Source organism: Esox lucius, chromosome 1 (genome assembly GCF_011004845.1).
Source record: "Esox lucius isolate fEsoLuc1 chromosome 1, fEsoLuc1.pri, whole genome shotgun sequence".
NCBI classification, from domain to species: Eukaryota; Metazoa; Chordata; class Actinopteri; order Esociformes; family Esocidae; genus Esox; species Esox lucius.
In genome coordinates this window covers 22,643,846-22,664,587 of record NC_047569.1, presented here as the reverse complement: position 1 = coordinate 22,664,587, position 20,742 = coordinate 22,643,846, and the positions used below count along the sequence as shown (strand labels likewise).

Sequence of the window (20,742 nt, the reverse complement as noted above, 5' to 3'; positions counted from 1 at the left end):
CTTATGTCTTCACATTTGATATACACTCACCTAAAGGATTATTAGGAACACCATACTAATACTGTGTTTTTCGCCTTCAGAACTGCCTTAATTCAATGTGGCATTGATTCAACAAGGTGCTGAAAGCATTCTTTAGAAATGTTGGCCCATATTGATAGGATAGCATCTTGCAGTTGATGGAGATTTGTGGGATGCACATCCAGGGCACGAAGTTCCCGTTCCACCACATCCCAAAGATGCTCTATTGGGTTGAGATCTGGTGGCTGTGGGGGCCATTTCAGTACAGTGAACTCATTGTCATGTTCAAGAAACCAATTTGAAATGATTCGAGCTTTGTGACATGGTGCAATATCCTGCTGGAAGTAGCCATCAGAGGATGGGTACATGGTGGTCATAAAAGGATGGACATTGTCAGAAACAATGCTCAGGTAGGCCGTGGCATTTAAACAATGCCCAATTGGCACTAAGGGGCCTAGAGTGTGCCAAGAAAACATCCCCCATACCATTACACCACCACTACCAGCCTGCACAGTGGTAACAAGGCATGATGGATCCATGTTCTTATTCTGTTTACGCCAAATTCTGACTCTACCATCTGAATGTCTCAACAGAAATCGAGACTCATCAGACCAATCAACATTCTTCCAGTCTTCAACTGTCCAATTTTGGTGAGCTCGTGCAAATTGTAGCCTCTTTTTCCTATTTGTAGTGGAGATGAGTGGTACCCGGTGGGGTCTTCTGCTGTTGTAGCTCATCCGCCTCAAGGTTGTGCGTGTTGTGGCTTCACAAATGCTTTGCTGCATACCTCAGTTGTAACAAGTGGTTATTTCAGTCAAAGTTGCTCTTCTATCAGCTTGAATCAGTCGGCCATTTCTCCTCTGACCTCTAGCATCAACAAGGCATTTTCGCCCACAGGACTGCCGCATACTGGATGTTTTTCCCTTTTCACACCATTCTTTGTAAACCCTAGAAATGGTTGTGCGTGAAAATCCCAGTAACTGAGCAGATTGTGAAATACTCAGACCGGCCCGTCTGGCACCAACAACCATGCCACGCTCAAAATTGCTTTAATCACCTTTCTTTCCCATTCTGACATTCAGTTTGGAGTTCAGGAGATTGTCTTGACCAGGACCACACCCCTAAATGCATTGAAGCAACTGCCATGTGATTGGTTGATTAGATAATTGCATTAATGAGAAATTGAACAGGTGTTCCTAATAATCCTTTAGGTGAGTGTAATTCGCTATGTGTTTGTTTTCAGATCAGAATGGGAGGTATTTTTATTCAACATCTGATGATAGGGTCCAACCATACATTTACTGATTGAACATGCCGTACTCCAATGTATTCTTTCCCTAAAACATCACTGCAGTTTTTTCCATGGCAGGGTGAGTCTTGGAGCGATGTATGTGATAGGAGAGGTAGAAAGATGAATGGGACCAATGATTGTCTCCCACACTGAAATCAAGTTGTGGAATATGGTCTGTCCTCCATACGCACATGCAGGGACACCTCTAGGCTTGTTTTGATTAAACTTGGGTGAATGTTGCATCTCGCCTTAAAGATCGGCCATGTGCACCAGCCACGTTTTGATGGATTTTCCACTATTTTTAATTTCCCTAAAAAAAATTCCAAGTGCAGCTTATGCGAATGACCAATCTGTTCAACACAATAATTTCAGTTCAATACAAAATGGAACAAAATGGTTTTCCTGACAATATACAGTCACACTGGTGCTGTCTGGCAAATAAATCCATAGAAATCAGTCAGGAGTATTTGTTTACTGAATAATGACCTTTCAGTGGTGCTGTGATGGGCACATGTTTTTATCTATTCATCTATTTGACCCAGGGTTGGGATTCTTGCTAAGCAAAGTATTATCTCTGATGCTGGCCCAGTTTTGACCTCACTTAGGTGAATGATGCGTCTTCTCAGATCCAGCGCTGAGGGCGGCGGTGCATTGTAGGTGGATGGCAGCATGATTACTGTTGTAAATGTTTCAGAAGCAACAATCTAGATGTACGTGTTCCTGCAAACAAAGTCCTGTTTAAGTCATTTAGAACACTTGCCCTGAGAGGCAGTTCAGGGCATTTAGCTTTAGATTGCCACTGTAGTTGGTGAATCGAAAAGTAAATAAACTTAAAACATGAACATTGTAATTTTCTCAGTCCTCACATACAGAGCTGTATATGAAATCGAGCAAGATTTCATAGCTGAAGCCCTTTTCCTCAGCTTTTTACAGTGGCACCAGGGGAACCTTTTTGTATGGAGGCCTAATGTACTGGGATATTCTGAAATTATGTCAGTGATCATTGTGCAATTACTTGAAGAAATATGAATCTGCCCAAAGCTAAACAATCTTTCATTTTTAAAACACTTCTACAAGCAAGCTTCCTTGCATTATCTATCCAAAAGATAATGTATATCATGTGAGATGGCTAGAAGAACTGTCATAAAGAAATTAGAAGAAACGTGGCATGTTGAAGACAGAAAATGCAAAGAAAGACCCAAAAAGCTGACTGCATTGGATGAACAGTACTTAAAGGTCAGTTTCTTGAGGCACACACTGAAATCCAGTGAAGTGATGCCCAGCATTTAACAGTCATCTGTTGCCAAATTCCTTGCTACAAAAATCTGTAGCGATTGCAATATGCAGAAGATCATAAAACATGAAGAGACAAGCAGTGGCAGAAAATCACTGGAGCAATGAGACCAAATATGAAATCTTCAGTTCACAAAGACACCAGCATGTTGGAAGGAGAGTTGGCACATTAATACCTGTCTGCAGCCTTCTGTGAAGCACATTGACGGCTGTCATGGTCTGAATGTACATTTCAGCCCATGTTATAGGGGATCTGTTCAAACGCAATATAATTATGAATACTGTGAATTATAAACAGATTTTGATTCATCATAGTGGACATTTGGGGAAAAGACTAATACCTCACCTTTCCGCACCCCTCCAAACACTCTGCAAACCTGACTAAATACCACTTGGAGGGAACATCTACAGATGGCAGAGCCACAGTATCAGACAGGCCACCTCAGAACCCCGACCCCAACATATATGAAGCTGTGTGGGATCACTTGGACCGGGGAAAGGACAACAAGCAGCCCATGTCAAGAGAGGAATTATGGCAAATCCTGCAAGAAGCTTGGAAGAATTGACCATGGGACCACTTCATAAAAATGAATTAACCGTCGCCTAAAGCAAACTGCTTCAGTTTAGTATTCTAAGGGAGGCCCAGAAAATACTGACCTGTTTTAGTAACACGGTACGTTTGTGTTTCTTTTCATTGTATTGATGTCCTCTTGCAGTACATGTAGTGTTTGTGGTTTTGCACTACACAAGCTTAGGGAAATCTAAATAAAGCTTCTTATCCTATTGTTTTATTTGTGTACTATCTGTATTACTGTAATTAAATTAAAGGGAACAGTGCATTACCTGTAGGGCGTCTCCATGCACATTGCTATAAATGAATTTAGCCAGTCGAAATGTACCTAGGTAAACCCATGCGTCATTGTCTTAGCTTGAAGTTATCTCAGTTATTTCGATATAATGGTGAGAGTCTGGTTTGGTTGGTTCTGGCCTGCCACTGTCGCTGTGGTAAAGCAATACCTCGTAAGAATCAAACCACTGTTCATGCAATATGTTCTATTTCATGACTCTTAACTCCAAAGGTTGAGGAACCCATTCCTTGATGAGATATTAATAGTCAAAACATTTGACCTAGGGTCCTGTGAAAAATGAAATGTGTTTTAATAATTGTGTGTAAGCTCAGCCATATGAAAGGGAGATAGATTGAGGGAAATCAGTGAGGGTGATGAAGGTACCGTGGTAATGGAAGCTGTGACCTCAACGTTTCAACAGGCAGTATGATACTCTGGAAGTTTTTTTCTGGAAGTGGATCATGGAGGAAGGGAGGAAATGAGCTGAGATCAAACACAAGCAGCCTGGTCTTAAAGGTTTAGCACTGGTATATTATCCATGTACCACAACCCCCTGATGTCAGGGGCCGGGAAGAGGTTTTCTTGGTATTACTTTTTCTGGTTTTGGTTTTTAACATGTTCTCTTCAGGTTTTCCCTCTCAAATTCAAACCACTGGGAACAACAACTACCTTTCTGAAGTAAACCACTACATTTAACCAATAGAATGTCTTAAAACAATTGATACATCATTGTATATTGTGTATGTTTACAGTTCTAAAAACTTTGAAGAGTGTCATTCATTATACAGTACGATAAAGGGAAAAAACACTCCCCTGTGATCCAGAAGTGTAATATCACAAATCCCCAAGTGCATAGAATCCGTAATGCATTACTCTTACACTTTATTACCTTACCACTTGTCAGTTATGTTTCAGTTCTCACGTAATGCAGATTTTGTTTTTGCGATCCACAGAAAAACAACATGACTAGAAAAGCTACTACCTACTCTGCTCTAGCAACAGAAATCAGTGCTTATGTATTATCAGATGTATTTGTTTACAAAATCAGACTGTTGGTAGAATGTTAACGATATGTTAAAGAAAGACCCCACTGAGCAATTCAGAATAGGTAGAATGAGTGGGCAGGCGTCCGACAGGTTAGAGTGTGTGTATGGCAGATTTGTAAACAGTCCAATTATACTGGAAAACAATTTCGATGGGAAGACAACAACTAGCGCATCGCCGTACAGCAAGCGAAGCCAGTACAGTTGGAAAACAAGTCAAGTGAGTCAAATAACTGACTCTAATGCAGCCTCAGTTCTCAACATCACATCACTTATGTGCTTAAAGGAAGAATAGCTGGTTGTCTGAAAGTTATTTATAATGAACACTATTTCCTTTGTCTGGCATTACTATTAAGTCTATTAACCCTGATCTGGGAGGAATGGGGCTTAGGGAATATGCAGGCTGATGGTCATCTCTCTCCTGCTCTTAATCATTTTGAGGAACTCACAGGCTTTAATACATATTCACTTCATAACTGTGAAATGTCATTGTACTAACTAAATGCTTATTTCATATATTGGGTATTTGGTACCTGAGTGTTGTTAAGGGACCGAACCTGGATATGTAGTCACCATCTCCAGTGCTTAGTGAGTAAGACTCTTTATTTCTTGCTATAGGACTCTGGTTACTTGATTGGTGTACTGTGACACTGGAGACCAATGAAGCATCTGCTCTAAAAGCTAATGGATTTTTTCTGCTGCAATTAACAGACAGACAATGTACTTGAAGCTGAAAAATATATGGATTCACATAATTAATTTGTCCATGAAAACCCGGAATAATGACATGATGACATGCTTAACCGTATCCGGAGATGATAATTGTACCTCTTTTCTCTTCCTACCCTTCAGCTGCAGCCCGCAAGCACAGCGCCACCCACTGGCGAATGCAGGACATCGCACAGGAGTCTGTTGACAGCTCAGATGAGGAGTTTTTTGATGCCAGAGGTTAGTTTAATAAGTTCCATTGATAATGCTTGAAGAGCTTAGTTCTGCTCTGTATTTTTCCTCTCTTCATTCCTTTCTTCACATCTCCTCTCTTCCTTTAACACCACATCCCATCACAGGGTTGAGGGTCAGGCGTATCCACAGGCTTTGTCACATGGTTTCTATTAACAGGAAATCATTTGAAGCCAACTGTAATGATTATATATTTTTTAACATTTTGGTCAGACCCATTTACACCTTGTATTAAAATTTGCTCATTCGTATTTACATTCAAATAAATACATGTTAATGCCAGGTCTAAATGCCCTCATTGCGTGTAGAGCTCAAATGGTAAGCAGATTTGCAGAGGACAAACTCACATTCTATTCCCATCTCAGCTCAGTGTAAATGCAATCCGGCCAAGCCTAGCACATTCAGTGGGCAACGTCATCAGTGCTCTGCCTAAAAATACTCCTGCTGTATTCAAACTCTGGCTCAGTGTAACCTCTTCTGAATGTAAAAAGAGAAAGGCTATGGCAGGCAAATTGAAATTTTCTTTCAGCATTTAACAACTGCTTCACTAAAATGTATTAAATATGAACATAGTTAGGTCAATCTACGTTCCTACTCTCACCTATGGTCATGAGCTTTGGGTCATGACCGAAAGGACAAGATCCCGGATACAGGTGGCCGAAATGAACTTTCTCCGCAGGGTGGCTGGGCGATCCCTTAGAGATAGGGTGAGAAGCTCGGTCACCCGGGAGGAGCTCAGAGTAGAGCCGCTGCTCCTCCACATCGAGAGGGTTCAGCTGAGGTGGCTGCGGCATCTGTTCCGGATGCCTCCTGAACGCCTTCCCGGGAAGGTGTTCCGGGCCTGTCCCACCGGGAGGAGACCCTGGGGAAGACCTAGGACACGCTGGAGGGACTATGTCTCCCGGCTGTCCTGGGAACGCCTCGGTGTCCCCCCAGAAGAGATGGAGGAAGTGTCTGGGGAGAGGGAAGTCTGGGCATCTCTGCTTAGACTGCTGCCCCCGCGACCCGGCCCCGGATAAGCGGAAGATGATGATGATGATGACATAGTTAGGTGACAGGAAGATGGCTAAGATTTTTAGTTGAATGTTTTTCAGCTTAACTCTACAACATATACAGTATCTCACAAACATGAGTACACCCCTCAAATTTTTGTAAATCTTTGATTATATCTTTTCATGTGACAACACTGAATATATTACACTTTGCTACAATGTAAAGTAGTGAGTGTACAGCTTGTATAACAGTGTAAATCTGCTGTCCCCTCAATATAACACACAGCCATTAATGTCTAAACCGCTGGCAACAAGTGAGTACACCCCTAAGTGAAAATGTCCAAATTGGGCCCAAAGTGTCAATATTTTGTGTGGCCACCATTATTTTCCAGCACTGCCTTAACCCTCTTTGGCATGGAGTTCACCAGAGCTTCACAGGTTGCCACTGGAGTCCTCTTCCACTTCTCCATGACGACATCACGGAGCTGATGGATGTTAGAGACCTTGTGCTCCCAGTTCTGAGTGAAACCTGTCCTGGTCTTGGCCACCGTGCTTCAGCTCAGTTTCAGGGTCTTGGCAATCTATTAATAGCCTAAGCCATCTTTATGTAGAGCAACAATTCATTTTTTTAGATCCTCAGAGAGTTCTTTGCCATGAGGTGCCATGTTGAACTTCCAGTGACCAGTATGAGGGAGTGTGAGAGTGATGACACCAAATTTAACACACCTGTTCCCAATACACACCTGAGACCTTGTAACACTAACGAGTCACATGACACCGGGGAGGGAAAATGGCTAATTGAGCCCAATTTGGACATTTTCACTTAGGGGTGTACTCACTTTTGAGGCCAGCGGTTTAGACATTAATGTCTGTGTGTTGTGTTATTTTGAGGGGACAGCAAATGTACACTTTTATGCAAACTGTACACTCACTACTTTACATTGTAGCAAAGTGTAATTTCTTCAGTGTTGTCGCAGGAAAATATATAATCAAATATTTTCAAAAATGTGAGGGGTGTACTTCCTTCTGTGAGATACTGTACATCCTACATATTGAGTAGGCCATAGGCTGCCATATAATTAAGAACACTGTGAATCTTTGTGGATAAAAAACTTGAAAAATGTTTTTTTTATATCCAAACACTGGTCCTCTTACATTTCAATTCAATGTTCCATATCAATATATTTAAGGGCATATCTACTTTGCTGTGCCCATACAGATATGCCAAGCTAAGATATGCATAAGATTGAAATGGGAATATAAAGAACCTGTAAAAACAAACATTGAAACAGCACCCCAGTTCCATGTAGTGTATTCCATTTTTATTGGGACTGTAAACTAATCTGCATTAGTGGGAGGAGAAAGTGAGAGCTGAACACAATGCAGACAACGTGGCCAGAGTGCACTCTTTTTCATACCAGAAGTAGTTGTTGGGAATGCCATTCCATCACAGCTGCGTGTAGGATTATACAAGGTGTTAATGTGGTTGATGATTGCTGTTTTCCTTGATTGGACAGAATTCTGTTTAGGGGAAACCTGATTGCTGATGCTAGACCAACACTGAGTAGAGGCAAAGCACAGTCTCAGCAGTACAACAGTAAGGCTTGCCTGATCACTGTTGAGTGGATTCAATAGTTGAACACAATAGTAGCATGTGTGTTGTTGCCCTTAACACCGAGCTGTCATTCTTCAAATCATAGATGGTATGGAATCTTGTCCTTTGTCCGTGATAGGCAGCATCTGTTGCTTGTTGCTTTGTCAAATCTAATTGCTTTGTCCTTGTTAACTATTTCCCCTATCTGGATCAATATATCTCCAGTCCACTCTCCTTCACAGGGGCTTAGTCCCAAATTCCAGCCTATTTCCTGTGTTCTTGTACTTATGAGCTGTGCTTCTAGTGCTCTGGTAGTGCACTAGCTAGTAGGGTACTATTTAGGAACCTGAGGAACACAGACCTTCTATGCTTCATGCGGAAATGTCAGGGGACAAATTTAATGAACGCTTAAGCCGGTTGTGTTGGCTAGACTGTATACCTACACAGAATCTTGTTTTTTTTATCCTTTCAAAAGCAAATCGGGTATTCCTCTTGGTGAGGTCATCCCGGCGTTCTCCATCTGCCATGTCTCTAGTCTAAGAATAGCCATGTGATTAAGCAGATAATCACCATTAGAGGTGGGAAAAAAAGTGGGAAAGATGATAAGCACTGTGGATGGGAGGAAAGAGGCTTTCTAGGGAGGGAAATCCACATAGAGCACAGCACATCACACACACACACACACATTCACGCACACACAAACACAGACACACACACAGTGCATTATATCAGTAGATGGGCCATCTTGATATGTTGATATAAAAGCAAGGAAAATGCTTCATAATAAATACAGTTTATAATCAGCCATTTAAATGATGCTGTCAGTTAGGGAATAGCAGTTTCATGATTGAAAACTCTCCGGTACTTTTAACCTATTTAATAATTTTATTAATTTCAATTGTTATTGAACTGAAAATGTTGCTATATATCTTTTTATACAATTGGTTGTTTTTACTGAAGCTGTTCATGTTTGCAATTTGAGTCTGTCTAGATCTGTGTTAATGTCCATACTGTATTTATATGTTTGGTATCTTGAAACTGTAAGGAAAACCAAATTAATAATTCCCAGATGGAACAGATTAGCAATCACACAGAAACCGCACTCTGACCAAGACAGAACCAGAGACCACACCCTGACCCAGACAGGACCAGAGACCACACCCTGAAATAGAGACAGCATCAGAGGCCACAACAAGAAATAGAGACAGGACCAGAAACCACACTCTGACCCAGACAGGACCAGAAACCATACTCTGACCCAGACAGGACCAGAGACCACACCCTGAAATAGAGACAGCATCAGAGGCCTCACCCTGATCCAGACAGGACCCTAGACCACACCCTGAAATAAAGACCTGACCTGAGACCACACCCTGAAATTGAGACAGGACCAGTGACCACATCCTGAAATGGAGACAGGACATCAGACCACACCCTGACCCAGACAGGACCTGAGACCAAACCCTGCAATAAAGACAGGACTGGAGACCACAACAAGAAATAGAGACAGGACCAGAAACCACACTCTGACCCAGACAGGACCAGAGACCATACCCTGATCCAGACAGGACCCTAGACCACACCCTGAAATAAAGACCTGACCTGAGACCACACCCTGAAATAGAGACAGGAGCACAAACCACATCCTGAAATACAAACTGGACCAGAGACCACACCCAGAAATAGAGACAGGACCAGAGACCACACCCTGAAATAGAGACAGGGTCAGAGACCACACCCTGAAATATAGACAGGGCCAGAGACCACACCCTGAAATAGAGACAGGGCCAGAGACCACACCCTGAAATATAGACAGGGCCAGAGACCACACCCTGAAATAGAGACAGGGCCAGAGACTACACCCTGAAATAGAGACAGGGCCAGAGACCACACTCTGAAATAGGGACAGGACCAGAGACCACACTCTGAAATATGGACAGGACCAGAGACCACAGCCTGAAATAGAGACAGGACCAGAGACCACACCCTGACCCAGACAGGACCAGAGACCACAGCCTGAAATAGAGACAGTACCAGGGACCACAACCTGACCCAGACAGGACCAGAGGGCCCCCTCACTATCAGTCTTCCTTGGGGTGTGTTGATGTATTTTTCTATGTGTGTACCACCACAGAGGGGATTTGACTGAGAAGCCATCAAATCTGCTAATGTATAGAACACTGGAGTATTCAGCTTGTATACACGCGCACATTTATAAACATTGACACATGTGCACATACACACACACACAACAACATTTCAGCGGCATATCCTTCTCCTTAACAATATGCTGTTTCTCAGACCTATCATGAGAAATGTACTGCATTTGTACTGGCAGTCACCAGTCACTAGGGGACAGATACCATGTGGCCTATGAAGTATAACAGATTTACCCCGGCACCCCATGCCCTCCTCCTCACTATTTCTCAGTGCAGCATAAAGTACCCATGATTAGAGACACACTTATATAGTGCATAACATGAATGCTAAACCTGGGGCACTGTGGGGGGATGTCAATTTGGCACAGTTTGCAAAATGGACCAATATGTATTTTGAAGCAGTTTACACACTTGTTATGATGTGGGACCTTTTTAAGCGACACAATTAAAAACACTACAACAAAACAAACATGCTTCCGTGACATTAATAATGTAATGGCATGGTGCCTTGTGTTGTCCCATTTTGTTGTTCCTACCTCTTTTATGATTTTTATTGTAGTTGGGTTTTCCTTTAACTCTTATGACTCTAATGGTATTGTAGTTGTATTTCCCTCTTCTGATTAGAATTCCACGGTAGCTGTAAGAATGAGTTGGCAACACTATTCCGTGCAATCAGCCAGCTGCATGTTGTCACATCAATCTTTCATGTCACAAATGTATCATGCATTTGTAATGACAACTTCCTGGCCCACTACACAACTACGGGACTTAAATAAAGGGGCCGATGTTAGTGGCAGCCAGTTGTTCTCACAAGCTTTTCATCTCTGGATGTGATTTTAGTCCTTTGATTTGTGTTTGCTTTTTTGAAATCGCGACCCACCAATCACACTTCATCCGCCGGTCTCTGATTGATGCATAATATTGAAATTGTCTACCGGGTGTTTTTGAAGCATTGGGATGTGGAAAGCCTTGGAGAAACCTTTCAAGTTTACATGAAAGCTTCCCTATCTCAATCAATGGAAAGATGACAACCTCTTACGCAGATTTTTTTAATGACTTTGTTTGTGATTGCTTAAACACTGGAATGACCTCATTGAGAATTGTATGTGTTTCAGTAAGTCTACTTAAGGATGGATCGATAAATATATTTTTAGACAGGGATGCTGTTCAAAAGTGAAAACCAAGACAAGCTAATACGAAGGTAGGAAAGGGAAAATGCTGTCATCTGCGCTTTAAGTAATGGTCAGGTACTAAAAACTTTGTTTTAAGCAAAGAGAAAAATATAGAGATTGAAAGATATATGCAGAGCGACAGACAGAGAGAAAGACACAGAGCGACAGACAGAGAGAAAGACACAGAGAGGCAGAAAGAGAGAGATAGAGAATTAGAGAGAAGAGAGAAATGAGGAAGATAACATTTGAGAGAGAGTGAGAGAGAGAGTGACAGAGTGAGAGGGCGAGTGTGAGAGGGCGGGTGTGCTGTATTATACTATTCAATGATCATGATGAGCGCCTGGGAGTGTTATTTATTTGAGGATGATTAATGTTGTCACCCACGTCACAAATCTCCAGGCCAGTAAAACCATGAGAAGGTATTAAATTGTCAGAAATATCATTTCTAATAAAGAGATGATCCATGGGCCAGGCTCCCGAATAGCACCATATTCACTATTTAGTACGCTACTTTGTTAAGGTGTACAAGCAGGTAATATTGTCATAATGGAAGTATCGTAATCAGTGAAAGGAAAGCAAATGTTTTGGCTTATGGACATTGTTTGTGTTTGGTATGGTTAGGTTGCCAGGGAGCCACTCTATGAGTGTGGAGTCATCAAGATGGATATTACTTTACAGTCTGGAGTCTTGGGTGTTCAAGAATAGCGCAAACAGTAGAGGAGAAAGCACTCCACCTTGGGCTTCTCCAGCTGGTTCTGTCCATGCGTTAAAAAAGGCTAGTTCTGCACCTCATTGTCTGCCTGTGGCTGACGAGGTACAAACCCAATTCCAAAAAAGTTGGGACACTGTACATATTGTGAGTAAAAAAAGGAATGGAATAATTTACAAATCTCATAAACTTATATTTAATTCACAATAGAATATAGATAACATATCGAATGTTGAAAGTGAGACATTTTGTAATGTCATGCCAAATATTGGCTTATTTTGGATTTCGTGAGAGCTACACATTCCAGAATAGTTGGGACAGGTAGCAATAAGAGGCCGGAAAAGTTAAATGTACAGATAAGGAACAGCTGGAGGACCAATTTGCAACTTATTATCTCAATTGGCAACATGATTGGGTATAAAATATCAGAAAGGAGTTTCTCAGAGAAAAAGTGCAAAGAGTTTGAAGTTATCATCATCTACAGTGCATAATATCATCCAAAGATTCAGAGAATCTGGAACAATCGCTGTGCGTAAGGGTCAAGGCCGGAAAACCATACTGGATGCCCGTAATCTTCGGGCCCTCAGACGGCACTGCATCACATACAGGAATGATACTGTAATGGAAATCACAACATGGGCTCAGGAATACTTCCAGAAAACATTGTCGGTGAACACAATCCACCGTGCCATTCGCCGTTACCGGCTAAAACTCTATAGGTAAAAAAAGAAGCCGTATCTAAACAGGATCCAGAAGCACAGGCGTTTTCTCTGGGCCAAGGATCATTCAAAATGGACTGTGGCAAAGTGGAAAAGGGTTCTGTGTTCAGACAAATCAAAATTTGAAGTTCATTTTGGAAAACTGGGACGCCATGTCATCCGGACTAAAGAGGACAAGGACAACCTAAGTTGTTATCAGTGGTTAGTTCAGAAGCCTGCATCTCTGATGGTATGGGGTTGCATGAGTGCGTGTGGCATGGGCAGCCTACACATCTGGAAAGGCACCATCAATGCTGACAGTTATATCCAAGTTCTAGAACAACATATGCTCCCATCCAGATGTCGTCCCATCCAGATGTCGTCTCTTTCAGGGAAGACCTTGCATTTTCCAACATGACAATGCCAGACCACATACTGCATCAATTACAATGTCATGGCTGCATAGAAGAAGGATCTGGGTACTGAAATGGCCAGCCTGCAGTCCAGATCTTTCATCCATAGAAAACATTTGGCGCATCATAAAGAGGAAGGTGCGACAAAGAAGACCTAGGACAGTTGAGCAACTAGAAGCCTGTATTAGACAAGAATGGGACAACATTCCTATTCATAAACATGAGCAACTTGTCTCCTCAGTCCCCAGACGTTTGCAGTCTGTTATGAAAAGAAGAGGGGATGCCACACAGTGGTAAACATGGCCTTGTCCCAACTTTTTTGAGATGTGTTGATGCCATGAAATTTATAATCAACTTATTTTTCCCTTAAAGTGATACACTTTCTCAGTTTGAACATTTGATATGTCATCTATGTATTCTGAATAAAATATTGAAATTTGAAACGTCCACATCATTGCATTCAGTTTTTATTCACAATTGTTCAGTGTCCCAACATTTTTTGGAATTGGGTTTGTAGCTCCTGAGCCACAGTCAGCTGTGCAGTTAGTGGGAGCTCGCTGTGGTCCATGGTGTCAAATCTTCTAGGAAAATACTGATTACAAATTTCTTATGAATTTCTTGCTTTGGCACTATATTTGATGCGTTAGGGTGTCACTCCTGTAAGAAATGGAAAGGCACTTGACAATATGAGTCTCCAGTATGTCTCATACCAACCCCTTACATTTTTTTCCCAATAGAGCTGAGGAAAGACTAACCTGTACTCTGTATAGAGCTGAGGAAAGACTAACCTGTACTGTGTAAGTGACGGGTTTTGTCCAGCAGTTAGGAAAATCTCACATTGTTCCAAATGAGTAGTCTAATTTCAGACCAAGCCTACGGTATGTTCAACCGTCTCTGGGTTTATTGACGTGTACTGTTGACAAATGTCTTTTGCTTTAATACCAACTAATCTGATGACACAAATTTGAGTGATGAGAATTTATTAGTATGCTTTAACCCGATCATATTCACTGTTAGGTTTGAGCCACTCTCCTAAAATGGTAATAAATGGCTTCTGGAAACATATCCTTTCCTGTTGTCACAGACAATCACTACAGCCACTAAATGTAATACCATTACTTTACCATGACATTTTACACTTTGACTTTGAAATGAATATAGCTTTATTTCTTCAGACTTAATGTAATCCTACAGTGCTGGTAATGACAAACTTGTGCTTTCAGAATTTGTCAACAATCTAGTAATAGTTTTTTTTTACATAAGGGTCTTCTTGAAATGGGAATACAGTTAACTTAATTTCATTGACTCTTGACTCTTCCTGTAGCTCTTTGGCCACATACAGTGGGGCAAAAAAGTATTTAGTCAGCCACCAATTGTGCAAGTTCTCCCACTTAAAAAAAATGAGAGGCCTGTAATTATCATCATAGGTAGAGAATAAAAATCACATTGTAGGATTTTTTATGAATTTATTGGTAAATTATGGTGGAAAATAAGTATTTGGTCAATAACAAAAGTTAATCTCAATACTTTGTTATATACCCTTTGTTGGCAATGACAGAGGTCAACAGTTTTCTGTAAGTCTTCACAAGGTTTTCACACAGTGTTGCTGGTATTTTGGCCCATTCCTCCATGCAGATCTCCTCTAGAGCAGTGATGTTTTGGGGCTGTCGTTGGGCAACACGGACTTTCAACTCCCTCCAAAGATTTTCTATGGGGTTGAGATCTGGTGACTGGCTAGGCCACTCAAGGACCTTGAAATGCTTCTTACGAAGCCACTCCTTCGTTGCCCGGGCAGTGTGTTTGGGATCATTGTCATGCTGAAAGACCCAGCAACGTTTCATCTTCAATGCCCTTGCTGATGTAAGAAGGGTTTCACTCAAAATCTCACGATACATGGCCCCATTCATTCTTTCCTTTACACGGATCAGTCTTCCTGGTCCCTTTGCAGAAAAACAGCCCCAAAGCATGATGTTTCCACCCCCATGCTTCACAGTAGGTTTTAGCCAGGGTTGATTGAGATATCAAAGACCATTTGCATTTTATGGCCTTGTCTTGTGAATGTTTGAAATGCATGTTGTCCCTATCAGGAAATGCAGAGCTTGTTGTCAAGAGCTCCAAAAGTTAACTTCCTTGCTTAATTGTTATAGCTCATGTAAAACCAAACATATCTGGCTAACTACAGTTTAATAAAACACATGGCCAGTCTGCCTATAAAACTTTATAAAAGGATTATGAACTTAATCTTGACCATAACATGCTTATTAGGCATCTGCAGATGCCTAATAAGCATGGAGATACCATAGCAGAAGTTGGGTTACATTTTTAACTATTTTAAGTGCTAGAAAACTAGCTAAACTTGAACATTAACATTAGCTTTGGCTGGCTGGTTTAACAAAGGTGAACAAGGGAGATGATGTAGGATACCTGTTAACAAATGTTTGCTGTCAAGGATTGCTCACAAGAATGGAGTGTGTATGCTGTAACTAACTAGACATTCTGTGTCTCCATAATAGCTAGATGGCTTACTTACTATTTTTATTATCATTGATTGCTAAGGATATAAGTCAATATGTGTGCTGCTAGCATTACTGCAGAATGTTTGCTAACGTGTTTGCAGTTAGAGACCTCTAGCTAGCTTGGCTTGTAAGTGCTAGCTGGTTTGTTCCAGAGATGTTTCTTTTCTCTGGTGAAACCAATTACAATACTCATTCTGAAACTGAACATTGTTGTGGATAGGAAAGTAATATATTTTTAATATAATCTCAAATTCTAGTAAAATAAAGTAATAAAAAACAAATCTGGTGAAGATTTTCTCTTCACAAAATGGCTTTCATCTCGTTATCCAGTTGTCGATAATACTGCCTACCATTACTAAAACCCGTTATGTGTAAATGACAATCATGAAACAAGAGATGAGAAACTCAGTGCATATCACACCCAATAAAAGAACATTGAGTTAACATAATTGAGTGACTCTCAGTTAGACAAATTGTATTTATTAAAATGACAAAATGCACCGTTAATTAACATTGAAAACAACAGAGCTTAATTAAAATGAAGAATGAAGAAAATTGTGTGTTATCAACCAGTATGTCCAATTGTGATGTGGATATGAAGGCCATTACTGAGTTCCAAAATAATAGTTATGATATCATACTCTATCATCCTTAATTTCATGATTTGATACATACACATTTTCCCTTAAATTAAATCAATACAATTTGTTTCATAAAGCCCTTTTTACATCAGCAATTGTCAAAAAGGGCTTTTATAGATACCCAGCCTGAAACTCCAAAGAGCACACTACAACAAGACACAGTGGCTAGGAAAAATTCCCTAGTTGAAACGTAGGAAGAAACCTACAACCCCTTTTCCTAACATTTGACATGCACATTGTGACGGTGTGTAAAAAAACAGAATGCAATGATGTGCATTGATCCCTATATTTAATTGAAAATAATACAAACACCTCTCCAAGAACTGCCACCTTAACGTGGTGGAGGGGTTTGAGTATGGCCATGGTCCTCAGTCGGAAAAGGGTGGCTTGCCCGCTTCAGGTTGGTGGAGAGTGCCTGCCTCAAGTGGAGGAGTTTAAGTATCTAGGGGTCTTGTTCACGAGTGAGGGAAGGATGGAACGGGAGATTGACAGACGGATCGGTGCAGCTTCTGCAGTAATGCAGTCGATGTATCGGTCTGTCGTGGTGAAGAAAGAGCTGAGCCGCAAGGCGAAGCTCTCGATTTACCAGTCAATCTACGTTCCTACTCTCACCTATGGTCATGAGCTTTGGGTCATTACCGAAAGGACAAGATCCCGGATACAGGCGGCCGAAATGAGCTTTCTCCGCAGGGTGGCCGGGCGATCCCTTAGAGATAGGGTGAGAAGCTCGGTCACCCGGGAGGAGCTCAGAGTAGAGCCGCTGCTCCTCCACATCGAGAGGGGTCAGCTGAGGTGGCTTGGGCATCTTTTTCGGATGCCTCCGGAACGCCTTCCTGGGAAGGTGTTCCGGTCCCGTCCCACCGGGAGGAGACCCCGGGGAAGACCTAGGACTCGCTGGAGGGACTATGTCTCCCGGCTGGCCTGGGAACGCCTCGGTGTCCCCCCGGAAGAGCTAGAGGAAGTGTCTGGGGAGAGGGAAGTCTGGGCATCCCTGCTTAGACTGCTGCCCCCGCGACCCGGCCCCGGATAAGCGGAAGATGATGACATGATGACATGACATGACATGACATAATACAAACACAACATATCAAATGTTGCAAAAAAAAGCTGTCCCCGCTGATGTGCATTGTGTTTTTCTTTACATTTTATACAGCGTCCCAAATTTTTGGGAAACTGTGTTGTAGAAAGGAGCCAGACTTTGAAGAGTGGCCGTCGTCTTCTGGCTGTCACGGGTAAAGATTTTATAAGAGAACATGACCTTTTAGGTGACATCAGTGTTTTTGCATGTTCGCTCGACAAAGCAGGTTAATAAATGCATATTGAGGTGCATGTGTCCAGAGTCCTTAAACAGAATCCAGATCTGCTGCGAATCCAGGTCGACAATGACAGGAACGGCTGGGTGGGCTGTGGGCATCATTAAGCAGCAAGTACTGTAGATCAGCAACATAACCAGGAAGACTTTTGTACAGCTAGTAGTCATCAGGCCAAGTAGTCCTGAAGGGTGGTCCAAGGGACACTTGGATCCTGAGGAGTGGTCCTCTTAAGGTTTAAAAGGACACTTGGATCCTGAGGAGTGGTCCTCTTAAGGTTTAAAAGGACACTTGGATCCTGAGGAGTGGTCCTCTTAAGGTTTAAAAGAACACTTGGATCCTGAGCATTGGTCCATTTAAGGTTTAAAAGGACACTTGGATCCTGAGCATTGGTCCATTTAAGGTTTAAAAGGACACTTGGATCCTGAGGGGTGGTCCTCTTAAGGTTTAAAAGGACACTTGGATCCTGACTCATGATCAATGATGCCCCACAAGGTGAGATCTTGCATGGAGCCCCAGACCGAGGGAGATTGACCGTCATCTTGAACTTCTTCCATTTTCTAATAACTGCGCCAACAGTTGTTGCCTTCTCACCAAGCTGCTTGCCTATTGTCCTGTAGCCCATCCCAGCCTTGTGCAGGTCTACACATTTATCCCTGATGTCCTTACACAGTTCTCTGGTCTTGGCCATTGTGGAGAGGTTGGAGTCTGTTTGATTGAGTGTGTGGACAGGTGTCTTTTATACAGGTAACGAGTTCAAACAGGTGCAATTAAAACAGTTAATGAGTGGAGAACAGGAGGGCTTCTTAAAGAAAAACTAACAGGTCTGTGGGAGCCGGAATTCTTACTGGTTGGTAGGTGATCAAATACTTATGTCATGCAATAAAATGCTAATTAATTATTTAAAAATCATACAATGTGATTTTCAGGATTTTTGTTTTTGATTCCGTCTATCACAGTTGAAGTGTACCTACAATAGAAATGACAGACCTCTACATGCTTTTTAGGAAAACCTGCAAAATCGGCAGTGTATCAAATACTTGTTCTCCCCACTGTAGGTATGTGTATGTGAATTAATTTGTTCAAATAAAATTGCAGTTTACTCCTCTGACCAGCTCAATGCTGTTTTGTGCTGCAAAGTCTCACTTGACATCTACATTAGTAGATGTAAAAGAAAATACATAAGGTTAAATGGGTTCATGTAAACTGTAGTACATTGATACATTGGGCCACTGTGAGCCTTGTTATATGTCTGTTAATTGGTTTTTAGTAACTTTAGTCTCCCTATTACATTGCACTGGGCTACAACAGCTGAGTGGAGGTTTCCGTGTTGTCTGTTTTTAGTTCCCGGCTGCTTTCTGTAGTTGAAATCTCAATCTCTCTGCTTGTAGTGCCAGGCTTTCTTCTGTTTTGTATTTCTTCTACTGTAAACACATTTCACACTTCAGTGGAGTTGGGTTTTTCCAATGTGCCTGTGAGCTGCTCTAATCAGCTATGCTTTCTGGGAAATGAATAAGTGCATTCTCAGTGCTAATTCAAAACCTGCATGCTAGCATGTCTTAACTCATGCCTTTTAAAGTCCTGCAGGGTGTTTTCGGTCTCAGGTCACTTCAAGGGTAGTGGGTTCATGTTTGTGTCTACCTATCGTAAACATATATGCACAAACTCTAGATTTTTCTGGATGAAACCGCCTGGATGAAAATGTATGTTGTGTCCATTTGCACATATTAATGAATTTGCTTATTTGTGTATATCCTGTAGGTTTTAAATGCATATACACACATTCATGTGTGTTTTCTGTGTGTGTTTTTCTTCTTTTTTTGTCAGAGAGAAGACGAGAAGGGAGATGAAGGGGTACAGAAGACAGATATTTAGTGGCCAGTCAGTCTCCCCAGTGGGTTTGGAGTGGGCATGCCTAGCAGAGCGGTGTCATAGCCACTGTGAGGTGCCAGGCACGGTGTGAGAGAGAGCATCACAGCTAACAGCCACTCTGCTCACGTCTTTTATAAACACCAGTGTTGTAGTACTGGAGTCCGACTCAAGGTTCAATTTTGTGACTCAACCATTGGTGACACACACACACACACACACATGCACACACACAGCCAACATCAGTGCATATAGCAAAACACCAGTAGCAATTAGTAGTCTCTCTCTCCCTTATAGCTTATAGAAAAGTAGGCACTATTTTATGTTGTAGTTTTGGTCTTCTCACTTTTCCTCGCCATTGACAGGTTCTGTCAAATTCTTTTTTGGTGTCTCAAACCGTTGAAATGTTGTCAAAGAGGGCGGTCGCGTGTTATGAAGGAGGGGTTTGCCAGGCATTTTCCAAATCAGGAACAAGTGGTACTCTCTAAGGATGCAGTCTGTTACAGTAGCAGGTGACATAAAATAAAAATAATACATTCAGCCTGTTATGACATACCCATACCAGGTCCGATTAACTCAGGCAAGATTTGACAAAAGATAGCTGCTTGCTGAATGAGAGTATGAATATTTTCAATTTACCTGGACCATGAGCATGGGCCAGCGGTGCAGGCTTAATTGTTTCACTGCTTCTAATTGGATAAGTAGCAATGTTTAAATCAAAACTGTCTGTAGTGAGATGCCACAAAAAGCCATCCAAAATGATATACAAAATGTTTTTGTTTGTTAAATTGATGTGTCATATTGGTTTACTGTCAAAAACCAGTGTAATCCAAGGGGAGATGACTATGGTACAGGAGGAGTAAGTAACAAGCATATTCAGGAGAAATCTAGGTTGCGACAAAAGGGGCCAGAATACTTGAAATGTTTTGCTAGTAATGCCGAAAATCGAACATGGAAACAGGGAAACACAGTGCAATATATATATATATATATATATATATATATATATATATATATATATATATATATAGGGGCGTGGAATGAGAGTAGTGAGAAACAAAATGGGTGTTCAGAATTGCAGTAATGGAAGGCGTGATCTGGTAGGCTGGCGCGTGAGTGAGCCAGCAGGGGATGTTACACATATATTATAAGCGTCATCAGAAGCAACATCTGTATTTAATCTATGCCATGGTACACAGTTAGAGAATGAACGAAA

General features: G+C 41.6%; 1 protein-coding gene across 4 annotated transcripts in view; it reads left to right on the top strand.

The window, feature by feature from the left end:
- Positions 1–20,742, top strand: part of pitpnm3 (PITPNM family member 3) — a 116,298-nt gene that overhangs the window by 18,613 nt on the left and 76,943 nt on the right. For all 4 annotated transcript variants that reach the window (XM_034292061.1, XM_034292060.1, XM_020049810.3 and 1 more), the window contains exon 2: positions 5,346–5,441. Coding sequence is in view for 2 of the 4 variants with exons in the window: in XM_034292060.1 (XP_034147951.1) it covers positions 5,346–5,441 (96 nt within the window). In the remaining 2 variants the exon portion in view is untranslated. The remainder of the gene's footprint in view (positions 1–5,345; positions 5,442–20,742) is intronic.